General features: G+C 36.7%; 1 protein-coding gene across 2 annotated transcripts in view; it reads left to right on the top strand.

The window, feature by feature from the left end:
• LOC145685586 (CD109 antigen-like) overlaps positions 1 to 27111 on the top strand; it is a 203408-nt gene that overhangs the window by 158032 nt on the left and 18265 nt on the right. For both annotated transcript variants that reach the window (XM_081757975.1, XM_081757979.1), the window contains exons 19-21: positions 23889 to 24007; positions 25453 to 25592; positions 26736 to 26955. In XM_081757975.1, coding sequence (XP_081614101.1) covers positions 23889 to 24007; positions 25453 to 25592; positions 26736 to 26955 — 479 coding nt within the window. The remainder of the gene's footprint in view (positions 1 to 23888; positions 24008 to 25452; positions 25593 to 26735; positions 26956 to 27111) is intronic.

Below are 27111 nucleotides of genomic sequence, written 5' to 3'. Positions count from 1 at the left end.
CTTTCCGTTTTAAAATTCACGACTGTAAATCAGGTCAAGAGGACAAAAGTTACTTGTAATATGGGCAAAGTTCCTACAATCTAAGAACCCCGCAAACCTGACTCTTAATAAATTATATGAAAAAAAAAAACCTAAATATTCTAAACGTTCTAAATAGGGAACTCAAAAAAGATCTCAAGATACGTCTTTGCAAACAAGTCATGATTATACTAACTACTGCCTACTTATTAACGATGTTATTATTGCTAAAATAATTGCGTTTCTTCTTACTTTCCTTATCCATTTTCTGTTAAAGATTATAGCTTCTTGTTGAACTTTTTATTATTAACTTTTACCGACTGCATTTTTCTACTTATAATAAGAAATACATATATTGGTTTATTTCGAAAATGTAAAAAAGAAGCAGACATCCGCTTAATGAATTAGGTCAGCCATAGACAGGGCTGCTCGTAGATTTCATGGTCTTTCACACAAATTCTATGCGAGGTCCAACCAAACTTGTGAAATCTCCATCCCCGTAAAGGTCGTTAGCAGAGTTGCAACTTCGTTTTTGTTGAAATAGTCAAGTAACAATATTTATATGGTTCAAGTCCTTTTTCTTTATTATTTCTTCTACTACTTTTACATTTGAAAATTGAAAGAGTTTTTGTGTAAAGTGTATCCCTCTCATAGTGGGCTACTTACATGATAATGCACTACAGGCACTTCGTCGGTAACTTCAAACTTGAAATACTCATAACGGAATAAACAAAATAAACAAAAAAGAAAATAATAATAATAATAATAATAATAATAATAATAATAATAAATAAACTGGCTCCCCAAAGATCCGTTTTTCCACAATATTAGCCACGGTTACCCCTTTTGCGGTCATATTAGTAAAGAAACGCAGTTTGTCCTTTGCAAGATAATATTTTCTCGACATTTAGATTCCTTTTAAGAATAAATAATATACGATAAGCCAACACATTACTCACATATTTAACTTCATATTCTCTTGTATTTCTTTCATTATAATATATTCATGGGCATATTTAGATTGATCCTTTGGAACAAATACTATAACTTCAATAAAAGTATCACAAATTGCCTTCTTATAATACAGCATATATCTATATATATAAAAGAGAACGTACAAATCCTTTGTTCCCTCATCACGCTAATACGGCTGAACCAATTTCTTTTATTTTTGGGGGGTTATTAGGATTTGGACCCTAGATGGTTTTTATCATATCACTTTAATTTTTAATTACCAGTGTCTTGAGATAATTGACCATTCAAGTGTCCATAACGTACAAATCCTTTGTTAGATCATCATAGGTAAAAATAAACGTATTTATATGCAACCCGCATGACCGTGTCACTCGGCGGGTTAACATAAATGACAGGCGCTATAATGTTAACATTTACTGCAATCACTTGAAAGCGAAAAAGTAAAAATTATCTAAGTAACAAAGTTTATTGCGTTCCGGGGTGACCGCAGCGAAGCGGGGCGGGTTAACATAAATGACAGGCGATATAATGTTAACATTTAATGCAATCTTCTATGGTTTTTATCATATCACTTGAAAGCGAAAAAGTAAAAATTATCTAAGTAACAACGTTTATTGCGTTCCGGGGTGACCGCAGCGAAGCGGGGTGAACGCTGCTAGTAAAGTATATATATTCTCTTATTATTTGTGTAAGTGTTTTTCTCTTACAATTTTTACTTTGTGGTTTTCAATGAATAGGTTAGGTTCTCTAAAATAACGATGTGTATGACAGGTTCCCTTTTCTGTACTTATAAATTTATTTATACAAAACTTAACATTTCAACTCATATTTCTTTGATTTACTAACTAGTTATATATTTTTCATTATTCATTTCGATAAACCTGAGAATAGTTGTAAACTATAAATTTATAAAGTAAGTAGTCATAACTTCGAAATCAACATGTATTCTTCTTCCATTTCTCATTCAGTCACTTTCTTTTAGAAAAAATGTACTGTGTCTTTTTTACAATTGCAAACGTAATATAGAGTCACAATGATACAATTTAATGGCATATATAAATATTATAATGTCTTAGAAATGTTCGTTAAAATGTCATACATTAAAGCTTATACATACCACGCTCTTGATAAAGCTTTTACAACCCATTATGTATGAATAGAGGCATCTTAGGAAGAAGGGCAATGCATTATACGACATTACATTAGTAGAATCGCTTTTGGTGTTCTTTTAGGTACCTCATTGCAACCACAACCTTGAGCTACACCACGAGATGTAGAAAGAGTAGAAACAACATTCTAGATAAGTGTGTTAAGTCTGGTGAAGATACTGTTATAGTATTGAAACTCTACATTTTATACAGTGTTTTTACTAAAAAGTGCTGTACCTTGTCATGACAATTGAGTTAAATATAAAATTTGTTTACAAGGTCTACAGGTGGTTTATTTAACGTTAGAAATATTCCTTGAACATATCGTTGTGCATGTTAAGGAAATGCAAAGAATTTTCACCTATACAAAATTAAATATCACTTTCATTATTGCTTCCAGTAACTGTATACATATACTTAATTTTCAACTCTTTTCATCTCTGAAACAAAAACAGATAATTCTTCCAGATATATTTATTTCCTTTCTACAGAATTATTAAAAGCACTTGACTTGAATTATTAAAAGTAAACTAAAATATTGCTCTGAATTTTACCACTATTTTACGTATTTATTTATAGACCAAAGACACGTGCGGATAACCATAATTGATCACTACCAACTTCATTGGAACATGTGTGGCCCCATGTGAACGCACGAACAGTAACCAATCTACTATTGAATCGCAGGTTTATGTTCTTTTCCTACGATTTTTTCTCCACCTGTTCATCGCTTACAGGATCTTCGTCATTGACTAGGCACATGGAGGACGCTGATATTTCGATAATATTGTCGTTTTACCCTTTAACACAATGACGACTATTGAGTGTGTATGAATTTCGCATATAGGATGAATACCAAAATTTTACTATAGGGCATTAAGCTACATATCTCACTCATCTGTTGTTCCGCTATGGGTGCTTTCATCCTCAATTGTCATCTCTATAAATATTTGAACAACTTTTTGCGATTTCATCTTCGAGGAGGATAACACGTTTTCATAACATGAATCAGGTGTATTCTAGTCACTGTACACCTTTTACTCTCGTTTTATAACCTAACCCTGGTTCATCAAACATAGCCCTAGCAAGCGATTCTGACAGACATATGATTATGACAGCATTTCCTACGACCACCACCTAGCTACTTTAAGACTACATACCTGCTCAAATAGCAGTTTGTATTTGTGCTGGAAGGTGATATTAACATGAGTACTATGCGTTGTTTTACAGCCTTTATAACATATGTCTGATGCGAGCAAGTGATGCAATCATGAACACCAAGTGTCCCTTCTTCTTTTGAGCAAGCTTTCGTATAGATGAATGAATTCTTATTCTATGTACTTATCTTGAATGGGGGCAGACATCAAAGGGTATAAGAGTTAAAATGGTCTAAAGCAAATATTGTAATCTTCGGAGTGTATAAGAGTTAAAATGGTCCTAAACTAATATTGTAATCTTCTGAAAGTCCTTTTTGCACATTTATCTAAATATCTATAAACCCTCCCTTTCAGCCTTCGCGTTAATCTAGTCGCTAGTACGTGAGCATTTTGTATAAGGGGTCCCGGCCTTGATTCCTGGTAAGAGATACTTTGTGATTTACACTGTCCGTTACATTTCTGTTTGTCACTAACGTGTATGCTTAAGTTGAATTGCAACCAAAAAAGATGACTACACAGTCGGGTGTCGCGGTTGCAACTAATTAAAGGAAATTAAGCTGGTATAGTGGCTGGTGGGTGGGTTTTTGGTGTATGGGTCCGAGGTTTCATCCGCAGTGGAGATTCTCTGTGATTTTAACTGTCCTCGATCTTTCTGTGTCCGTGTCTCTGTCATGTTTCATTCAGTACAATTAGAATCAAAAGATAATTACAGAGAATATTGTCTCAGTTGGGGCGAGTTAAGAGACTGACAGCTGCTCAGGAAATGCGAATTGCACATTTAAGTCGGCCATACATTGACGTATTTTTCGGTCGTAACCATAAAATTTCGGTCGTAACCATAGTCTTGTTAGCAGCTGTCAATACGTTAGTGTATGGGACCTGGCGTAAGTTTACGTAACGAATTTTTATACGCTGGAAAAGTCTGTCTGCTCTTAACTTCGAGCGTAAATACGGCGCGTAAAAACAGCTCAGATGAAAGAGTTTTCGAGCAGCAGGTGGCAGAGATGTTCACCCTCGCGAGGGTGGCCCTCTCGAGGGCATTCTCACCCTCAAGTTCCCTCGCCCACAGTGACGCGAGGGCGAGGGAGCGCGAGGGCAAGGACAAGGTTTGGCCGCGAGGGCGAGGGTGCGCGAGGGCGAGGACAAGCTTCGATGGCGAGGGTGAGGGTGCGCGAGGGCGAGGACAAGTTTCGGCAGCGAGGGCGAGGGTGCGCGAGGGCGAGGAAAAGCTTCGATGGCGAGGGTGAGGGTGCGCGAGGGCGAGGAAAAGCTTCGACGAAGAGGGCGAGGACAAGTTTCGGTAGCGAGGGCGAGGACAAGCTTCGATGGCGAGGGTGAGGGTGCGCGAGGGCGAGGAAAAGCTTCGACGAAGAGGGCGAGGGTGCGCGAGGGCGAGGACAAGTTTCGGCAGCGAGGGTGAGGATGCGCGAGGGCGAGGACAAGCTTCGATGGCGGGAGTGAGGGTGTGCGAGGGCGAGGAAAAGCTTCGACGAAGAGGGCGAGGGTGAACGAGGATGAGGGCCAAGTGTTACTGCGGAGGCGAGGGTGCACGATGGCTAGAGACAACTTCCTTCAGGAGAACAAGGGCACGCGAGGGAGGAGGACAAGCTTCCTTAAAAGCAACTGTTTTGGAGTTTGCTCTTTGACCTCTTTTGGAGAGAGGCAAAATTGAAAATATCATCTGCCATGTCCCCTAGATGAAAAGTTAGTGTCATAGCAAGGTTATACATTAATCATATTTTTCCTTTCAATTAAATTTCTCTTGTGTACGTACATAATTATTAAAAATAATAATGCAAATAAGAATAATATTTGATTTTTCCCATGAAAGTTTCCGGGTAGAAATAGCGCTACAGTAAGAAGTAAGTGTGGCTCATTGTTGCCCTCCCTGTGTTGGAGACGTTTTAGATAAGAAGTGTCTACTACACTGTCATGTTTAAAGAGTGTTGGTAGACAGACAGACAGTCACTCACGTCATTCAGCTGTAAATGACAAGAGCGCTGATATCTGAACAAACACAATCAATGAGAGAACCATCAGAATGCAATAGATCAGATGGAAAAGACTTGATGGAATGACTTTGGTTCATAGATGGCCATTTTGCTCTGGACTCTCTCGGACTCGGGCTCATTTTTTTCAACTGGGCTCTCGCTCATTTATTCCTTTGGGAATCGTACTCGGGCTCACTTCCATCAGTTGGACTCGCGCTGACTTATTTCATTGGCGCTCGGGGTAGCGCTTAATTATTGAACCCAAGAACGGTTGAGCGCGAATGCCGACCTAGCGAGCGTTGGGCTCGTGAGTTTGGATGCCCATGAAATGGGCTGATTAATAGCATACATCCTCCTCCAATGTCCACCAGTGATGAAGTTGTTACAATTAATCGGAATTTTCATAGTTTTGTGACAGCCCAAACTATTATCTGAATCGATATTTGTTAAAATAATGTCAGTCACTATTGTATCGATTTTCATTGTTTCTGTTTTTATAATCTACGTGGGTAGAGCTATCATTTAGTTACAAAATAAATAATATGTTTTTTCTTGTCCTTAAATAGAAATATCTGACACGTTAATACTGAAATTTTGTTAAAAGAGCTGCTTTAACAAAATAAATTTAATAAGTTCCACAAGACATAAGTTGTTTATGCAGCCGAAATTTGCAACTGTTGACTGATTGCCGTTTAGCGTCCTCTTTCGTCGGCGAGGCTATATGAGTAGTGGACCTATAGGTTTAACGCGGAATTCGATCCACTGTCGTTCAATGTTCTCCCACTCGGAATTGTCCCCAGGACCCCATGCACCAAAGGTTCGCGTGCAAGCCAGTGAGATAGGGTTTGTATGTTGTGTTGTTCAATGATTTTTATTAGGAATAAAATACGTTACAGGATGATATACTGATTGTAAATATTATAGAGCAAGTATTGAACGATTGTGTGGTAAAAGGAGAAATATAAATTTGGACAAATTAAAAAAAAAGGCCTGAAAAAAACTGTAGGATAGACTATATGAAACATATAAAACTTAGGAAAAGCCACTTCAGCAAAACGAGCAGAATTTTGTTGTGGGTAAACAGTTTAATCATATTATTATTAATTTCGCACAAATGTGCCACACATCATAGCATGGGCGGCGATTAGGGGGGCAAAGGGGGACAGTTACCCCCCTCTTTTGAAATGACCCATTAATGTCGCTATATAGTTTCATTTGGAAATATAAAGTTTTTGTATGTATTAAGGTTCATAGAATGAAAATGGTGCCATAAAATATTTGCCGTTCCGTGAGTACGTATTAGTTGTCTTCCCGTGCAGTTAAGAAAGCTACAGGAGTTGCGTTTTAATTGCCACGAAAAATGGCTCAAAAATTAACCTATCCGAGTGTACTTTCATATTCATTTCTTCTTACAAGGACTCGATATGTTAGTCAGCCGCTTTGGAACTAATTAAGATAACATTTAGCAGAAAAAGAAGTCCTTCATAAGCAGTGTGTCTTTCAGAAACAATGTTCTGGGGGGAAGGGCACACTTAGTATCCCGGGGCGGCACTGCAGGTACTATTCTATTCATTATTATATTATAGACGTATTATTTTGGTGTCCTTCGGGGGAGGCTCTCAGAGCTTCGGGGGGCAGTACCCCCCAAAAAAAAACATGTCTGGAAGAAACACTCTTCAGACTGTTGATAAATGATGTAAACGTCACTATCGACCGAGATCTCCATTGTAACAGTTGTTCCATTTTAAGTGTTCCACAGTAAGTTATACGATGATATGTTTAGATTTCTTTCTTTAGGACGTATGTTAAGCAAGGGCGGATCCAGGACGGACTTCTGGTGGGGGTGGTGGGTTGTAATACTGCTACTTAGAGCTACTTTTAAGAGCTCCAAACTCTGGGATGCGTTTTATTTGTATATATAAAATAAAGAAGTTTCCTCTTCTGGGGGGGAGCGATCGCCCCCCTTGATCCGCCACTGACGATAAGGAAATAATTCAACAAATAGGTTGAATAATTGATGCTCTGATCCTCACGAAGGAGGCCCTCTCGAGGCCTCCTCACCCTCAATTACCCTCGCCCTCAATGATATGAGGGCGAGGGTGCGCGAGGGCGAGGAAGAGTTTTGAGCACGAAGGCGAGGGCGAGCGAGGATAATGGACAACACCTATCGCGAGGGCGAGGGTGCGCGAGGGCGAGGACAAGCTTCGATGGCGAGGGTGAGGGTGCGCGAGGGCGAGGAAAAGCTTCGACGAAAAGGGCGAGGGTGTGCGAGGGCGAGGAGAAGCTTCGACAGCGAGGGTGAGGGTGCGCGAGGGCGAGGACAAGCTTCGATGGCGTGGGTGAGGTTGCGCGAGGGCGAGGACAAGCTTCGATGGCGAGGGTGAGGGTGCGCGAGGGCGAGGACAAGTTTTGGCCGCGAGGGCGAGGGTGCGCGAGGGCGAGGACAAGCTTCGACGGCGAGGGCGAGGGTGCGCGAGGGCGAGGACAAGTTTCGACAGCGAGGGTGAGGGCGCGCGAGGGCGATGAACAATTCCATTCGCGAGGGCGAGGGTGAACGAGGGCGAGGGCCAACTGCTACTGCGAGGGCGAGGGTGAGTGAGGTCGAACTAAAATGAACATCTATGGCAGGTGGTCTCTTTCCCTTCCAGGCCTTCTCCCCGTTCTGGTTGTATTGTTTTCAGAAGAGAAAACCTGTTCTTGTGTTGTCCTCGCAGATCGTTGCTAAGGTTTGCTGGTAGACTCACCAGAAATCATCATTCCAATCTAGTTTCAGTCTTTCTATACAATGCATGATTTTGGCTAAATTAATATTTTCTATTGCATTAAACAAGATATTATTTCCTAATTAATTTTCAGTACATAGAGAAAAAGCTATTTAAATCCAATACTTCCTAATCAGAATTCGCAAATGATGAGAGTTCCTCCGTGGCTATATGGTCAGCGTACGCTTCTCTGGCGCGGGACATCCTGTTCGATTCTCGGCAGGAGCTCATGCAGTTTGGATCCCACTTCTCATATAGTCTTGCTGTTCAAGAGGTCGCTAAATTCCAACCCAATCCAATCGAACATGATGTCTTTCGACTACGAATTTAACATTAAATTTAATATTTGCATATTAGTCCCCCCCACACACAAACAGAGGTCGAGATGGTTATAAAGATGAAGTCACACCTTTAGAATTGCTCATGTTCTGATATTAAAGAGAGAAGTATAACATGACTTTTAATAGGGTGTGACCAATTCTCGCCAAACTGAAAATGTCACGCTATTTATAAAAGAGAGAGAAAGCAAGAGAAGGGAAAGAATGAAGGTTAGGGCAACCAACAGCAATGTTACTTCCAGATATACTTTCGGGCACTTTGTTCTCTTCGGTTGAATATGAATAAAAATGTCCCCAGAAGCAAAGATAAATTACATTTCACTCTTGTGAAGAACACTCCACCAAATAATGTCCAAGTGCAGCTTTCTGATAGTTTGTTTTGTCCCACGCAGGGGTGTAACCAGCAGGTTTGTGTAGGAGGGGCCCGTCGTTTTTGAGGGGGGGCAGCTACAATGTACAAAGCCTAAAAGAATGTGTTGCTGCTAGTGTTTTTGAGGCCTGAAAGAAAGGAAAATTTTGGTGTCCTTCTGGAAAACTAAAAACACTATTTTAGCTTCTTTTTCTTCTTCTTCTTCTTCTTCTTCTTCTTCTTCTTATTATTATTATTATTATTATTATTATTATTATTATTATTATTATTATTATTATTATTATTATCCATAAATTATATTCAAGATAGTTTTTATTATGTTTAATCAAGAAATACTGCCCGGGACCAAACGCTATACTTTTGTGCATAACTATAAAGGTAACCAAGAAAGTCCTGTCCCTTTTCGTGGAGGTCTGTGTTCAATTGGACCTCACACCATGAGTTGAATGCGAGTGGAGATAAGGCGAACGTCAGTTGTTGGTGTGGGTATATCCAACATACTACCTGGTTGTGGCAATTCAGATACACAGTGAACTTGCATAAAGACACAGGGAACATGGGACATCCATAGAGCGTCATAAGAGCATGTATGCTGAACGAGTTCAAATGGAGGACAAACGCCGCTGTAGCGGGACAGAAGATATGCCAGGCCTTTGTTGAGGGTGTCGTGACGACGCGGACAGTGCAGCAATGGCTTAACAAGTTTAAGGACGATGACGAAACACCCGAAAACACCACATGCCAGAAGACCAACACATGTACAAAGAGGAACTGGGACTACAATTCAGTGTGTGGAGAAACCATTCGGCAGCACATCCATCAACTTGGGAAGCACTACAAGTTGGGTCGTTGGGTCTCACATGTTTTGACTCCGGGCCAGAAGGCAATGCGGCAGTCGCCTGTGTTTATTTACTATTTCGGAGCCATTTCTGAAGAGGGCGTTGACATGTGATAAAAAGAGGGTCCTATACGAAGCTCTACGGCGCCGCCATCATTGGTTAGCACCCCATGAACCGATTTCAAAACAACCGAAACCAGCACTGTACCAGAAGAAGGTCCTGTGTGTTTGGTGCATCGTGCATCGGGAACTGCTACCAGCTGGTCAGAGTATCAGTGCAACTGTGTAGTATCAGCAGTTGAGCTGTTACAACGAGATACTTTGTATCGGTTGATAATTACTTGTATCTTGGGCAGAAAGTGCTTCTACACAAGCACTATACCTGATATAATGTTAACTAAAAATAACAAAAGAATAATGTTTTTAAGATATAAGAAATATACATTATTATTGTATAGTTGGTTGCTATGTAGTTTGTTTATAGATATATATAATTAACATGTATGATTGCAAGACAGTTTGTGTGAATATACGTTAAAAGAGAATCAACGAATAAATTATCTAATACTTATCATGGACTTGTAATTTCAGTATAAAAGGTGATAATACTAGTGAATATAATTACGGAAGATATTTTAAGGTGTAAACGATTATTGCCACTAAAGTTATACTTATATTATTAGCCGAACCAGGGTTGACGACTACCTTTGGTGAGTCGTTGTACTGTGCTCAAGAAAAACTCAAAACTCTGGAGCCATCACTTCTGAATTGTAAATGGGTTCTCGTTTACGAGACAACGCTAAGTCCCACGTGGGTATGATGACTCAGGACACCATTCTCCGCCTTGAATGGGAAACAATATTGCAACCACTATATTCCCCGGGTATTGCACCGTCCGATTATCACCATTTCCATTCTTTGGACAATCACCTTAGAAGACGCCAGTTCAAATCCCTAGTAAAAGTTCAAAATGCACCTGATACCTTCTTCGTTTCACGGCCCATCAAGTTCTACCGCGATGGATTCCATGGCCTTCCAGAACGTTTTCAGAAGGTCGTCGATGTTGATGGGGACTATTTTTGATCTTCCAGGTTAGGTGACATATCGATGTTCGAAGGTGGTGGGTGAAAAAGCAACAAAACTTTTCTTGGTTACCTTTATATTTAAATTTAAGACCTTGTATACAGAACCTATCTACACAAGATTGATTTTCTTTGAAATTTCACTTAATTTCTTTACGGTTTCCTGACAAAAATATTTATTTATTATTCGTGACTTAAAAAAAAATAATTCTTTTATTACACTGAATAGAAATAAAAGAGAGAGCGAATGAAATCCAAATTGAATCAAAGCATTGTTTCTCACCAAATTTTCTATCCTCTATGTCTTTTAAAACATTTGTTAAAACATATAAGAATATACTGTACTTACAAATCAGTTTAGTACCTTTGTTTTATGGCTGTATTTGTAGTACCTTGTTAAAACGTTTGTCTTCAAACTGTCAAATATAAATCGCAGTAAATTGTGTAATCTGCTGTCACAAAAAACATCCTATTTTTCGATCGGTATAAGGAAGAGATACTATACTATTTTTCGATCGGTATGGAAAAACAATATTTCTCCATACTATTTTACCATAAATTATTAATTGTCAATAAACTTTGTTACTTTTAAATGAATAAAGCGAGATAATTTTACTATGATGTTTTAAAAGCTGGTCATTTGGGGGAGCCAGGAAACCATTTGGGGGCCCTGGCACCGATGCCCCCCCCCTTGGCTACACCCCTGGTCCCACGCTACCTATACAATACTTTTAGAAGAAATCATCACCAGTACAGAGGCTAGAGGTACCTAGTAGATATATTTAAGATAAAAAGTAGTAATCCTGACCTTCAACAAGATACTATCTCGATATCTGCCTGATAAAACTGAGCAAAAAAAAAAGCGTTTGAGTATCGAAATTCGGTGAAAAGTTTTTTGTTATTTCGACCACATGCTGCTTGTTATTTTAAGTACCTTCTCAATCTTACAAGAAGTTGTAGCAAAATGGGTTCAGAAAGTCACTATTTTTTTTCACGTGACTTTACTCGTGAAAAAGAAAATGTGATAAACCACAATACATGGCCTAATGTTTCTTTCTTTGTGTATTATTTTAATCCTCAGATTGTACACATATTTAAATTTAATAGACCTAATGATCCTATTTCTCTATTAATGCTCACATACTCAGTGTAAATAGAAGAATCATTGTACCGCTCGTTTTAATGTGCTTGCTTTCCAGTCATAAAAGTTCTAGTTCAATCCAGGGTATCAGTCAGCTATGTTGAAGATTTTTCAACATTTTATTAGAAAGAATATATCTCGTCATGATGGGGACTGTACCAACACTTACTTGAAAAGCTTATGTAGGTTCAAAACAGAACATATCTAACATCAAAATCGAAATGACACCCATTTGCAGGAAATAGGAATACACTCATAATAGTTCATGTTAACTTGTAGTATTCCATTAAAGCATTTTTCAACCTTTGTGGTATGGTTACTATCAATTTTTCCCAGATAAACGTTAACTTAAGGTATATTACCACAAAATATTAAATAACAATGAATACCTGACACTTAAATAATTTCTTTCATGAACAACTCAATAGTTTTACTGAGCTCCTCTGTCGCTAAACGGTTAGCGTACGTGTCTTTGGCTTGGAAGACCCGGGTTCGCTTCCCGGTGGGAGTCATGTGGTTCGGATTCCACGTTAATCAGTAGGTCTCATCTCATATAGCCTCGCTGTTGAAAGGGACGTTAAAGTCAAAATCAACTCAAGTTATATCGTTTTACTATGTTTGTAAGTAGCATGTCCATCACTGTCAGGAGAATTGATATAGACGCAACTTCCTACTTAATAGTGTGTTATTTTAGTGGTATTTTAACTACTAGAGCTTCGAAATTAATTGATATTTAATTGTTTTCAGTTTCGTATAACATACAAGTTTGTTTAAATTTTTCTTTTTACTTTCTCCTTAATTCCTTATAACCACGCTTTCTTACAGTGAAATATGCCTTATGTAATGAATATAAGAACTAGGAGTATTAAAGACATACAATTCGACGGGATCTTTACACCGAGAGAAATGAAAATTTAAAATAAAACAAACCTGTTTTTTTTTTTTCTGAGCCAGTATGGAAACTCTTTCGACTTAGATTGCTTCAAACTGATTGGTTCATAAGTTGTGAAACAAATGTAGTAAAAAAGTAAATTTAAATGAACGAATGGATTTGGTTCAAAGTGTCTTTAATGAGTTAACAGTTTAATCATTTGAAAGAAAAAATCTGAACCAAGTTTGGGTAGTTTTCAATTCATTTAATTAAGCAGTTAGATGTTTGTACTAACATGTAGTAAAATTTAAACAAATAGTAGTTCAGAATAGTTTACCTTTGTTTGAAAATAACCTAATCTGAGTTGAATTGTAGGATAGAGAGTTGTGAATTGCTAATGTTTGGACCGAATTTGACTACTATAAGTTCGAAATTAAATAAATTAAGGTCTATATTATGGTAAAGCTTCGTGATAAAATGCCAAACATCACGCCAAATTCATGAAGCAGCTCCAATCATTTGTAACAACCCTACATTTTATTATATGTTGTTCCCATATAACATATACGTGCAAACTTCTGTTTTCAGAAAAATTCAATATTTAGTATACTAAATAACTATAACAATTTTAATAAAGCGTTAAATTTATCTTACTTTCCATGATCGATTGTAGTTGCGCAAAAACACAGATCCATTCACTTGTAATAGAAAGTACGCCAATTGGGTATGAACACTAAAAAGGGGGACAAAACACTACTAATATAAAGGGGGCATGTAATTAGGTTATAGTGTAAAGCTAAAAAAGTGAGAGCAGCAATTACCTCCACGCACCTAATCGCCGATGGACAGCACACTTGTTAATATTATTCCCAATTTAACTGAATTTTAAGATATTGTTGAGGGATAATTTTAGTAGTATATAATTATATCTATACGCTTTTATTTGAATCACTTCACTTCTAGTTGAGGTGCTACGTGTATAAAAACTGCAAATTGTGATAAGAACATCCCCTTTGGTACAAATAATGTTTAAGGTTATACAATGAAATTAAGTCGGGGAGGCATCGTCTAAACGCAAAGAAATTCAAGATGGCGGCCATATTTCAAAATAGATACGCAGTTACAGTTTTTCTGTTATACGTCGCAGGAATTGAGTGTTTTGTATCGATTTATAGGTTTTTGAGGTCAAGGATTGCAAATTTTGTGTTAAAAACGCGTTAGGAATTTTATATATATATTGCTTTGCGCTAAGGAAATGTTCTGATCACAAGTACAGGATTTTATATTTCTGATTCCTTTATAAAACAGTAAACTCGTTGTAAGAAATGCAATAGCCAACTAATCCCTGTTTTTATTTTATTTTATTTTTTTAATTATTTTTTTCAGATTTGAGTACGTGAAGGGGGCAATCGAAAATGGCAAAACGTCTCAGATTAGTTCCTGCATGTGACCTGGAAGATAAAAAAAAAGAACTAAAAGTGTTGATTGGACAAAGTGTATACTGTGTCAAAAGGTATCTGATGAACATTTGGTATGTTCTGCAAATAACCTAAATGCATCTTTTCTTAACACTGGATACGCAACGCTTGCGAATAATTTAGAAAAACTTTCAATACATTTGTGCCTTACCCAGTGATATGTATATAAAACTGTTTGACGAAGATAACTGTGGAGTGGAAAAAGCACTTTTAGAACGATAAGCTAAATGGCACAAAAAAGTGCATTAAATTATAACTCTACAATGTTCGAAAGAGCAAAGAAACGGAAGCTTAATGAAGCTGACAAAGAGTCTACATCATTATCACATGATCGTAAACATCGATCATCTGCTTCTAAAGAGATGTGCTTCTTTTGCAATGGTTCTGCGACCAGCAAGGATCAATTGTTTAATGTAACCACGTTACAAGTAGATCAAAAGGTGAGGAAGTGTGCCATTGAACAAGGAAATAGTGATCTACTAGCAAAACTTAATGGTGGTGATAAGATTGCTCTAGATGCAAAATACCATGCAAAGTGCCTAGCAGGATTGTATAACAAGTCTCGGAGTAGTCAATTGACATCAACTTGCAATGTTCATGTATTTGAAGGGGTAGTTTTTGCAGAGTTAGTTAATTACATGGAGGAAAGTATGAAGGGTTCAGATGAAACGCAGCCAGTTTTCAAGATGAGTGTCCTGACAAAAATGTAGAAGATGAGACTAATGCAACTACTAGGAACGGATGAGAAAATGCCACACCTTAAGATTACGACAGAGGATTCTTGCACATTTCCCGTATATGACGGCACAAATGTCTGGCAGAGAGTATATATTAGCATATGATAAAACTGTTGGTGATACCATGTTGGAATCTTGTAAAAACGACCAAGATGAAGACGCCCTTGCTTTGTTGCGTGTTGCTAAAATAGTAAAGAAAGAAATGCTATAACAAAAGAACGCATTCAATGGTGATTTACATGCTAAAACCCAGCGTAAATCTGTTCCTCGCTCCCTACTTGCCAATGTGAATATGCTCTGGTATGGATCCAACATTGAAGACAATGAAGTTGTTACACAGCCATTTTTAACAAAATCGCAATTGCTTTGTTTTAATATACAATCAACCAACCCGAAAACCAACTGGAAACATATTGAGGCATGAAACTGATAGAGAACCCCCGCTGCCAGTTTACATGGGTCTTTCAATATTTGGAAAACACAAACACAAAAGCTACATTCACTTGGTCTTTCAATCTCCTACACTCGTGTGCTGGAACTCTCAACAGCGATGTGTGAACTTGTAAATGTCAGGTAGCAAGAAGAAAAGGTATTGCGTCCATTAAAACTACGTAAAGCTATATTCACAATTGGAGCGTACGATAACATAGACCATAATCTTAGTAGTTCAACTTCGGACAGTTCCTTTCATGGGACAAGTATATCAATATTTCAAAATCCGACACTTGAATGTTTAGGAACAGTAAGGCCTACACAAGATATACAGTATTTCATAAGTAATTTCAAAAAGCGAAGTGTGCCTAGTCTTCCGGACGAGTTTGCTTTGGTGGAGCCAGCAATCCTTAAGTCAAAAGAACTCACTATTCCAACTTGTTCTGATGTTACATTGAAACTCATGCTGACATCCACTGCTACGAATCAGAAGAAAGAAGAAATTGCATGGCTAAAACGTGTCATTAGCGAGGATATCGACATTGGACTTGATACATCGTGAGTTGCCTACCATGCTCATAGACAAACTTGCTTCAACTGATTTTGTTCAAGTAATATAATAACTTTTACCATTATTCTATAAAGATTCATCATCAATAGCTATGATCAAGCATGCGATGGACGTAATAAAACGAGTTACACAATTTATTAAGGGAAATCAAATTTCTGTCATGGTAGTGGATCAACCACTGTTTGCGTTATCAAAAGTGATTCAGTGGAACTATCCAGGCATGTATGGTGAGAAAAAGTTCATGGTGATGTTTGCTGCAGAAAGCTATCTCAAAGTAACTCACGTAAAGGAAGCCAGAGGAATTCACCAAGTGACTGCAGTAGCACTATACGATTTATTGCAAGATGCTTACGACCAGTCTGGTTCCGAGCTGGAATTTGACATTTGGTGTGAAGAGCGAGCTGCAGACAGTATCATGTTCAAATATTGGCTGACTTGTCTTGATATGGAAATCCTATTGCTTCTCTTCGCTCAATTAGAGAAGACAACTACTTTTTGTACCGTGACTGCTTAAGAGACATGATTCCTTGGTTTTTTGTCCTGGATCATAATAACTATGCCCGTTGGCTACCGGTCCATCTGAAAGACCTTTTTGATACAGAGTCTCAGCTGCCAGACATACATCGCTCATTTTCTTCTGGACAGTTTGTGATAAAACAAATCAAACAGAATCTTTTCAGCAATCAGCATAGCATTATATCATATATTTTTAGATAAAAATAGTGTATAATGATTTCGCCTATGTTTCAATTTAAAAACTATATGGAATAGAAAAACACCTATAGTAATTCCTAATTTGTTTTTAACATAAAAATTGGAATCCTTGACCTCAAAGACCTATAAATCGATACGAAACACTCAATTCCTGCGACGAGTAACAGAAAAACTGTAACCGCGTAGCTATTTTGAAATATGGCCGCCATCTTGGATTTCTTTAACTTTAGACGATGCCTCCCCGACTTAATTTCATTGTATAACCTTAAACATTATTTATACCAACGGGAATGTTCTTATCACAATTTGCAGTTTTTCGTTGATTTCTGCGATGTAGCACCTCAACTATTCAGATCTACAATTTTTCATATATTTTCATTAATTGTTGGTCATCTAACGATGCGTTCAAACATAGAATATTCACTAACAATCATTGCATTGGCCAACAACTTGTTTACAGTTAACTAAATTATTAAAAAAAAACACCAGATTTGTTATATTTAATTTGAACATGTGGTTTGGTCCAGTCATTTGAATCAATCATTTTTCAATTTAAAAGTTGGTTTACATCGATCAAAAGTGTCTGCTTGCTGTTTCAAAATGTTTTCAGTAGACCTTACATTGAATGCTGTAAATTTCTTATATCTTATACACTAACATGAGAGGCGGACATAGGGCGTATTGTGAAGTTATACATTCAGAAAAAATGTATGTGGCGTACGTAAAAACGTAGGTTACATGTGTAAATTCTGTAGTTTTTGGACTTAAGGTACAACTAAAAAAACGTATATCTAAAAAAGTATAACTAAAACATACTTTCCGTATAAATGTTTCGAATAAACGCACTTTTATTTCTGTACGAACGAAAGAACTATATATAAGTGATCAGGATGTCGCATACAGATATACGCATGTAACATACAGCTGGCGTATGTAACATACGTATACGTATGTGATATATGGAAGACTGTTAGATGTCATACATCCTGAAACGGCATTATGTAACATCTAAGTGAGGAAAGTCTGTAGCATATGGATAACGTGTGCTCCTTGCAGATTCCTGTAGTAAACATAATGATTCCGTATATTTGTACAATGTATCGCTGTCCGGATAACGGACTTTTCTCAGTGTATTAATTAATAAGAATTTGCGTCTGGTGAAGGGGAAAGTTAAATGTTCGAAAAATTTTCTATATTTTTTTTTTTTACAACAATGAGGAATATCACAGTCGAATCGATAAATGTCAGCATAGGGTCTCTGGCGGGGGGACGAAGGGGTCGCGTCCCCCCCAATATTTTGAAGTACAAAATATTAAATATGTTGGGCCAGGTAGCACCATTTTAATCACTTTCTTCGATGTCCCTCCCCTCCAAATTTTACATGCCAGAGACGCCAGTGAGTGTCAGTAAACTAGACAAATGTTTAGAAGGGGGATCAAAAACAGAGCCGTAGCTATAGACTTCGGCGCCCCTACACTCACCTTATCGAGCTTTCCTTTTTTTTTTTTTTTTTTTTTTTGGCAAATAAGAGAAACAGCTGTTGTTATGCTACGTTGAAATTTTATCAAGCTGGTTGCACAGATTATTGCAACAGCCAAAAGTGATCATTCTCTATTCTTTTACAAATAAAAGCTGTTTTCAAGAGGCTTATTTTGGACTTTTTGTTGTACTTACAAAACTGCCTCTGGCTGTACACAAATCCACCTTGAGAACAATTATGAAAATTCACAATGTATACGTTTCATACTATCTAGAAGAAATGAAATTTTAATATGTTTGAAACTATGTGCTTAAAAAGAAATGTTCGAAATGGGTAACAGCATCAGTTTCCAGTAATAATTGTAAACTTTTGTAATTTTATTCGGTATGTGACCACATAAAGAAGATTTTAATTTTGATTGTTTTACAGTAAAAATATTTTGTGAAATGTAACGGAAGCTCTAAATAGACCTTCTTTGCGATTTTCTTAATATTGTTCGATAGAGGTGAAGAATAGTTTAATGTTTGTACTTGAAATCCAAAATATAGTTTGGCTACTACATACATTTAAAATTATAGTATCTACTTACTTAATTTCTTAATGACTGAAAATTTTGAATTTAAGGTTACTTATTATTAATAAACATACAAAATATCACATAACTAGATACGTAAACACACACACACATACACACACACACACACACACACACACACACACATACACACACACACACACAAGAAATCCTGGCGATACAAGTAGTTGATGGGGAAATGATCCCAATCGTGTCTTCAGTGTTCGCCTTTTCCCGTTTTGCCTTATGATTCTTATCACAGGAAACGTCAACCAAAAATTGGTACTTAATGACTTGTTATCATAAGGCAAAATGGGAATTCCCCTTTCGCCTTACAATAATTTTCATATCTTGGTAGCCCTGCTTTAGCAAATATAAATGTAATTAAAATGTTCAACAGAAGGATACTGAAAAACTGGAAAGAAATAAGTTGCATTGAAAAAGAAGGTAACAATGTAATGGATTCGAAATCAGAACTAAGAATTAATTATCACAGAGCAGAAGTGGACTGGCAAACTTTGGCCCACCATCAAAATTTTGACCCATGAATCCGACCATTATGGCTCACGAATCCGGATTTTCGACACCCTACTGCAATTCACGGGAACAAAGTTATACCTAATTACAAAAAAAGAAAAAAGAAAGAAAGAAAGAAGAAAAGAAAAACGGCATAAACATAGTCCTACAAGTTCTGGAGTGCGTAAGTGTTTGTTTTTGTACGTAAAACTGTAGAATCTCTTTTAACATTATCCACCTTACATGTATTTTATTTCTTTTACCTCAATATAAATCGTTTATTCTGGACCTTCAAACCATATCCTGCCAAATAGAGTTCGCTTGTTATATGTTAATTAAACTTGTTTCATACTTACATACAGCCAGGGACGTGAATGAGCAGGAATTCATTTCGGAGGGAAGGTGTCCAAATTCAATATGAGGACAAATTGTATTAAAATTTGTAATATCGCCCCTAAAATTAGACAAAATTTAAGAAAAGTCGTGATTTTGGGGAGGGGTTTTCGGATCCCCAGGCACACCCCCTGCCTACAGCAAATGATGAATGTAGTATAAAATGAAGTACTTTTCTAAAAAAAATGAACAATGCTAATACATTAAAATAGTTGAAAGAAATGATTGCCGGGTAGCCAGGTAGGCAAATCCGCTCTTAACAGTGGGATAAATTATTGAAAAGGCATAAGAATTAATGTTTATATTCATGTAATTAGATTATTTCTATGTATTTGCGAAGGTAGAGCAGGAAAGGGAAGGGATTTTAGAATTTTTGTGTAACTTTGTTTTCTGTAAGATGATTGATTATTACGAGTCAATCAAGTAACAGGTTTCAGATGAGATGTCACATTTAAAGATCTGTACGTTGCTCAAGTAGTTTCACACTGTGTATGATGAGTAAAAGTCCCTGATTAGTACTGAGTTCGTCACTCGAAAGTATATAAGTGCAAGTGTGTTTAAGTGTGTTAAATGGCTATATCTTTCATTGCATATAAACGAAGGGGAAGGTTACTGTGTTAGGAAGAATATATTTATCGGATAAACTATTGTCGTGAGTGAAAATAATATTGCAATTGTAGTGAAGGGTGTAAGGTTACTGTTATTCTAATTTGTGTTGAATTTGAATCTTTATCTGGTGAATACACACATCCTCCACACTTTTGGAGGCCTCTACAACAGTAAGGACGCAAGTGAGACGGATGGTGCATCGCACATCGAAAGCAAATTAGTGTCGAATACTATGGTCAGCATATGATGTATTTCTATCAAACAGAAGAAAAAAGCTACAAGGAATTCAAAACTTGACTTCTTGCAAAGGGCTTTGTTTCGAAAAAGAGCTGAGATAAGTATCACATCTAATTACGTAGATTATTTTCAAAAGATGTAATGATCATAGGCTAATGCCGTTTACAGCAATTTGGGTGGCGTGTTGTTTGCAACGGTGTTGTTTGCCACGACTCGATTTTCGTGTTGTTTGCCACGAAGTATTTGCATTCCGATCTTATCATATTTTATTATCGTGAAAATTTACTCACATCTGGAGTAAGAGGAAGGGTTGCTAGGCACCTCTGTTTTTGATCCTCTGGAACAAGTGGTAAATGTTCTCGCCTTTGGGACGAGAGAGGTCTCATTAGAGTCGCTGTTGAAAGAGAACATTAAACTCAAAACAAATGAACATAGAACATCATTAATATCACAATAACTTAATAAATTGATATAATTGCATTTTCTCTTCTAACGGAGTTTTAATATTATCTCCTGTTGTATAATTTTCTGTTTTCAATTTCAATTACGTCCTACCCTTATGCCGTGTAAGCTAAAGGATATGGTAATGATAAGAATGAATGAAAAATAGTGTAATGAAGAAAATGGGAGGAAGAAGAACCCCGAGAGACCTCAGACACACTGTGTTTGTCCACCACAAAATCCACTTCGCGCGAGGAAATTCTGAGTGCCTTGTAAAGTTCAGGAAATACAAATATAACATCAATTTATAAGTTTTAGTGTGAAGATCCGAGAAAGTAGCTGCACAGAGACTGACTTATATACTTCTTTCTCTTTGACAAAATTACAACTGAAGTCATCTGAGTAGATTGTAATTAATTTCTTGATTGCGACACTGTCATTTAAAGTATTTACTCTGAGAATTGCTTGAAAAGTCAAGTAAATATATCTCATTTCTGTACACCGAGAATCCACCTGAGATACGATCTTGTGTACGATTACATCAAAAAGCCAATACTTTAAATTGTTCTTCTCTGATTTCTTCTCGGAGTGGTTCAGTATCAAATGCGGGATTCAATGTCTTACATTGATATGATCTAGATTTTATCTTCAAACGTCCGAGAGAATTAATGGTTGTAACTTAGAGAAATGTAACCTACCCGTTTCTTCTGCCATAGGTTTTATAGTCTTAAATCGTACACAGGGCTCCCTTGTGGCTATGTGGATAGCGTACGCGCCTTTGGTATGGAAGACCCGGGTTCGATTACCGGTGGAAACTCATGTGTATTGGAAACTATGTTAAGTTGTAGGCCCAAGGCTCATAGTCTTCTGCTAAATGGGATGCTTAACTCAAAACCACTCCAATTCGTGTAAATTCCATCTTGTTTCAGAAAGGCTATGGAGGGATTGGCGACCCTTGTATTTTAATAATCTCTGTGGGACAGATTTGATTTTCAGTCTTAGCGTCCCGTTCAGCATCGAGGCTATATGAGACGTGGACCTACAATTTAACGTGGAATCCGAACGAAATAAGCTCCCGCCAAGAATCGAACCTGGGTCCCTACGCTAACCGCTCATCCACTAGGGAGCTCTTTGTGTGGACTTGAAAATACCCCAGTAACTATACATAAGTCACTAAATTTTTGTATTACCAATAGACTAAATTTTTCTACTTTCACCAAAGGTGTTTAAAAGATCCTTAAATCCAGATTTTTAAATCTAATTTTAATTTTATATATATATAAAATATATATATATATATTGTTAGTCCTGATGATATGCCTAGATTTAACGTTGGCTACACAGTCGAACACAAACAAATTGTAGGCAATATCAATTTTGAAAATGCACTTGGAGAGTTTCTAAGCAAACAAATTATTATATTGAGTGCTTGAACTCACCTTGAATAAATTTAACTGTGGCGTTAACAGCCGATAGCGTAGTAACCCAATAACGTGCTTGGGACAATTCGTATTGTATTCATTCTGTTTATAATATAATAGATTTGATCATTATAATATGCTCATCTGGCAACCCTTAGCTTATAAGTCGATTTTGTATGTCTTCACGATTGTGATATAAGATAAGCTAGAGAGAACAATACCGTGGGAAACAACACCAAAATCGAGTCATGGCAAACAACACGTAATAGCAATTTGTTATTTTACATGGTTTACGAGATGTGATAATGAATGTTAATGTTGGAAATACTGCTAAAAGTCGTGAAATTAGGAGAATTTGTAGTAATCGCGACTACCAAAAACTGTTGGTCAAGTGTCAAAGGTACGAAAACAAACAACGATCGTTTTAAAAATTTCTAGCAACTACGTCATTTTAAGAAGTATTGCCAACTGTAACAAGTATAGTGTAATGTCCAAGAGGTCGGGCACACCAAAAACATAACCTCAGTGCAGAAAGGGGGCAATCACTCCAGCAAATAACAAGAATATTCATTTTTAACTGTTATAAATTCATCAAATTAACATATAAGAACAAACAAATTATCTCATTGCGTTAGAGCATGTACGATTTATTGAACTTTTACATCATGTCTCTCCGGTCTTCATAAAATAACCAACTTTTTTTTTTTTTTTTTTTTTTTTTTTTTTTACATATACTGAGTAAACGTTAATGTTATTTTAAATGGTTACCTCGTTCAAATCCTCAAATATTTGGGCGATGATTTGATTATTTTCTATTAATTACTTTTAGTTTCTTGCTTGATATCAGGGGCGGATCCAGGATCGACTTCTGGGGGGGGGGGCGGTAGGTTGTCATACTGCTACTTTTAAGGGCTCCAAACTTTGGAATGGGTTTTATTTATATATATAAAATAAGAAAGTTTCCTCTTCTGGGGGGGCGATCGCCCCGATCGCCCCCCTCTGGATCCGCCCCTGCTTAATATTCATATATACTTTCTTTCTCTATGCTTTTTACTAGACTATCCAGTTATTTGATGATAATACAAACAGAGTTCGGTGTTTTCCGTTTGGCAGATTTGTCAATTGGCAGATTTGGTAATTGGCAGATTTGGTCATTGGCAGATTTGGTAATTGGCAGATTTGGTCATTGGCAGATTTGTCAATTGGCTGATTTGTCCATTTTCACGATTGGCGCATTTGGTCATTTTCGCGTTTGGCAGATTTGGTAATTGGCAGATTTGGTAATTGGCGGATTTGTCAATTGGCAGATTTGTCCATTCTCGTCATTGGCGCATTTAGTCATTTTCGCGTTTGGCAGATTTGGTATTGGCAGATTTGGTAATTGGCAGATTTGGTAATTGGCAGATTTGTCCATTGGCTGATTTGTCCATTTTCACAATTGGCGCATTTGGTCATTTTCGCGTTTGGCGCATTTGGTAATTGGCAGATTTGGTAATTGGCGGATTTGTCATTTGGCGGATTTGTCCGGGTCCCTAAGTGTATTATACTGTAATTCAGGTATACTCTAATTAATGTGTACTTTATTCCATTACAGGTGATATTCTTGGACCTAGCATTCCAAACTTAGATAATCTCTTGAAAATGCCTTTTGGATGTGGAGAACAAAACATGTTAAATTTTGTACCCAATATTGTTGTTGTTAATTACTTAAAGGTAAAAGAAAGTTACGTTATTTTATTACTGTTATTTTGACACATTGTATGTTAGTTTTAACTACCCCACACATAAGTCAGGTAGGCTGATGGAAGTTGAATTCCCTCTTAGGATCAAGATCAGAACCACATACATCAAACTTGAGAGTACTGAACATGTGTCTATATGGCGCACCTAATGCTATAGTTAATATTTTGATAATTATAAATATCTGTCTTAGATTGATTATAAGTAGATAATTGTCTGTGAGATGTAAAATTCAGCTCAGCTATAAGTATGTACCTTATGCAATGATCCAAAGAAAGCTTGTAAAAGCATACTGATGAAAATAATTTTCTTAAGAAATAGATAAGAGATCAGTTCTTGTGTTTATGTTTATCTTCTGTTAACCGAAAACAAACTCATTCTTCCTAATTACTTTGATGAATAGGATAGCTAGAAATTCACTGAAAAGCAATTGAATTAAGAACAGTATACTTGAAGATTTGTGAGTTTTATTAAAGATGATGCCGGGCTAAATCGCGTTTACGTATCTAAATACTGTAAAAATAAAAAATAAATAAATAAATAAATTTTAAAAATCATTAGTACTCTCTTTTTCTGAAACGTGGTTTCTCATATGCGCCCCCTGATCAGATTTTCAGTATCAAAAATCTCTCCTTTCAATGACCACTATCAGTATAGAAGATTTGTGAATATTATTAACGTTGAAGCCAGGCTAAATCGCGTTTACATATCCAAATACTGTAAAAATAAATAAATAAATAAAATAATAAGTTTTTTAAAAAATAATTAGTACTCTCTTTTTCCGAAACGGATTTTCTCATATTTGCCCCCTGTCGAGATTTTCAGTCTTAAAAATCTCCCCTTTCAATGACCATTATCAGTATACAAGATTTGGCAATGGTTGATTTTTGGGATTAGTCATCCAAATAAATGACGAATTGACGACAGTAGAGCTTCGCTTGTGTTCAACTAAATTAATAACATGTTCTTTGTTATAAAACACATTCATCTAATGCTTAGTTTTCCATAAAGTGAAAAAGAATATAACTAAAAATTTATCAAATGTGTGACATACATTAACATAATGATGTAAGTTCTTCAGCGAAGTGATTCGATAACATAGGGCTATTCTTTTGTCATTGCCTGTATCATCTAATACTCTTTCATTACATTTTCTGATAGTAATCTATTTCATTTATTTCTGATCTTTACTTCAGTTTTATTGAAGTTTATGATTTATTTTACTTTAATTTTTCACGCGAATGTAAGTAGATATTTTTAATAAGGAAACTTTACTGTAGAAATAATCATAATGATTTTAAAAATTAGACGTACATGATTTATCTATTGGAATTGTATTTATGAAACTGTGATCGTGATTTTCTATTTTGGAAGCTCTTAACTAACATCCCACCTCTTTTTTATTTTGAATCCTGTAGAATACAAATCAATTCACGAAAGCAATTGAAGTAAAAGCGTTGAAATTTATGGAGACAGGCTATCAACGTGAATTGACGTACAAGAGAGCAGATGGCTCCTACAGTGCATTTGGAGAACGAGATGAAAGTGGAAGTACTTGGTAAGTGTCTCTCAAACATAGCTTTGAATTGCTATTGATAATATCTAATTAGTAATTGTACACTTGATTTCCGAAATTCATATTTAATGCGAGGTAAGTTAATGGTTGGATACTAACCTCTCAGATGTTATAATCTGTGAAAGGCATATGACCGGCCAGATGGGTTCTAGTTGGATGATATGTGGTGAGCAATCTGCTCCCATCACCTTTACTTTTTTCTCTCTTTTTTTAAAGACAGGAGTAGCGCTTCAAGGAGGGCTTCAGTTACTTGCGCACAAGCCTTTGAGGCTGAATACCTAGGTTGTATTATCAGTAGGAGCTCGTGTGGTTCGGATTTCATATTAAGTTGTAGGTCTTCTTTTCTTATAGCCTTGCTGCTGAAGGGAGCGTTAAACCCCAAATTAATCAACTAACCAATCTGAAACGGGTCAATACTATAAATATGCCCCAACTGGGAATCGATCCTAGAATATGCGCATAGAAGACGTAGTCAATTGCTACACGGAAATACAATTGTAACATATATCGACTGGGATAGGTAACCAACATGTCGGCACTTTATAAGGTAGCGTTTTTATCATTAGTTTATTGGACGTATAAGAACGGGAATGGTGGAACCTTCATAACGGGGAACTGTATAATTTATACCGTTTAGCAAACATTGTTAGGGCCATCAAATCTAGGAGGCTCAGTTAGGCAGGTCATGTAGCCAGAATGGAAGAAAGTAGGAACTTTTTCAAAGTCTTTACTCGAAGTTCAATCGGAAAACAACCTTTAGGAAGATCTAGACGTAGATGGGAGGACAATATTAAAATGGATCTTGCAGAAATAGGAATACAAAGTAGAAACTGGATCCAGTTGGTAAAAGATAGGAGTCAGTAAGAGAGCTTTTGTGAACGCAGCATTCAACCTCCAGGTTCCATAGGTCATAGAGTTGGTTAGTTGTTGGAGGTATTGAATGGTATTCTTGAATCATCAGTTTACTGTTTTTTTTTTCTTCTGAAAAACATAATGTAATACAACAATTCGTACAAATTATTTTTTATTTATTAACTTCCCTTTGAATTTATTTCTAAATTTAACTGTGAGTTTGTATGATTTATTATCCTAAAACTTAAAAAAGAGTGATATTGTGTATTCCAGGCTTACGGCATTTGTGGCGAAATCTTTCCATCAAGCTGTGCCTTACATCAGCATAGATGAACGAGTAATTCCTGAGGCATTGCAATGGTTATCCTCGAACCAAGCTTCGAATGGAAGCTTCCCAGAAGTAGGCAAAGTTAGTCATAGAGATATGCAAGGAGGGTCAGCTCATGGATTAGCTCTTACAGCGTACACACTTGTCTCCTTCTTGGAGAACAGGGTAAGAATTTCTTTATATAACAAATTGATAAGTTTACAAAATTAATCATTTCCATCACACAGATGTTTGCAGTTTGAGCACTTACAATGTCTAAGAAATGGATCTGACCCCTGCCCCTTAAAAATTTATATTAACTTCTCTGAAGTGTTCAGCAGT

The sequence above is a fragment of the Thermobia domestica genome, chromosome 1 (genome assembly GCF_964235325.1).
Source record: "Thermobia domestica chromosome 1, izTheDome1.hap1.1, whole genome shotgun sequence".
Taxonomy (NCBI): Eukaryota; Metazoa; Arthropoda; class Insecta; order Zygentoma; family Lepismatidae; genus Thermobia; species Thermobia domestica.
Note: the sequence above shows the minus strand (reverse complement) of the source record. Positions and strands in the feature narration are given on the sequence as shown.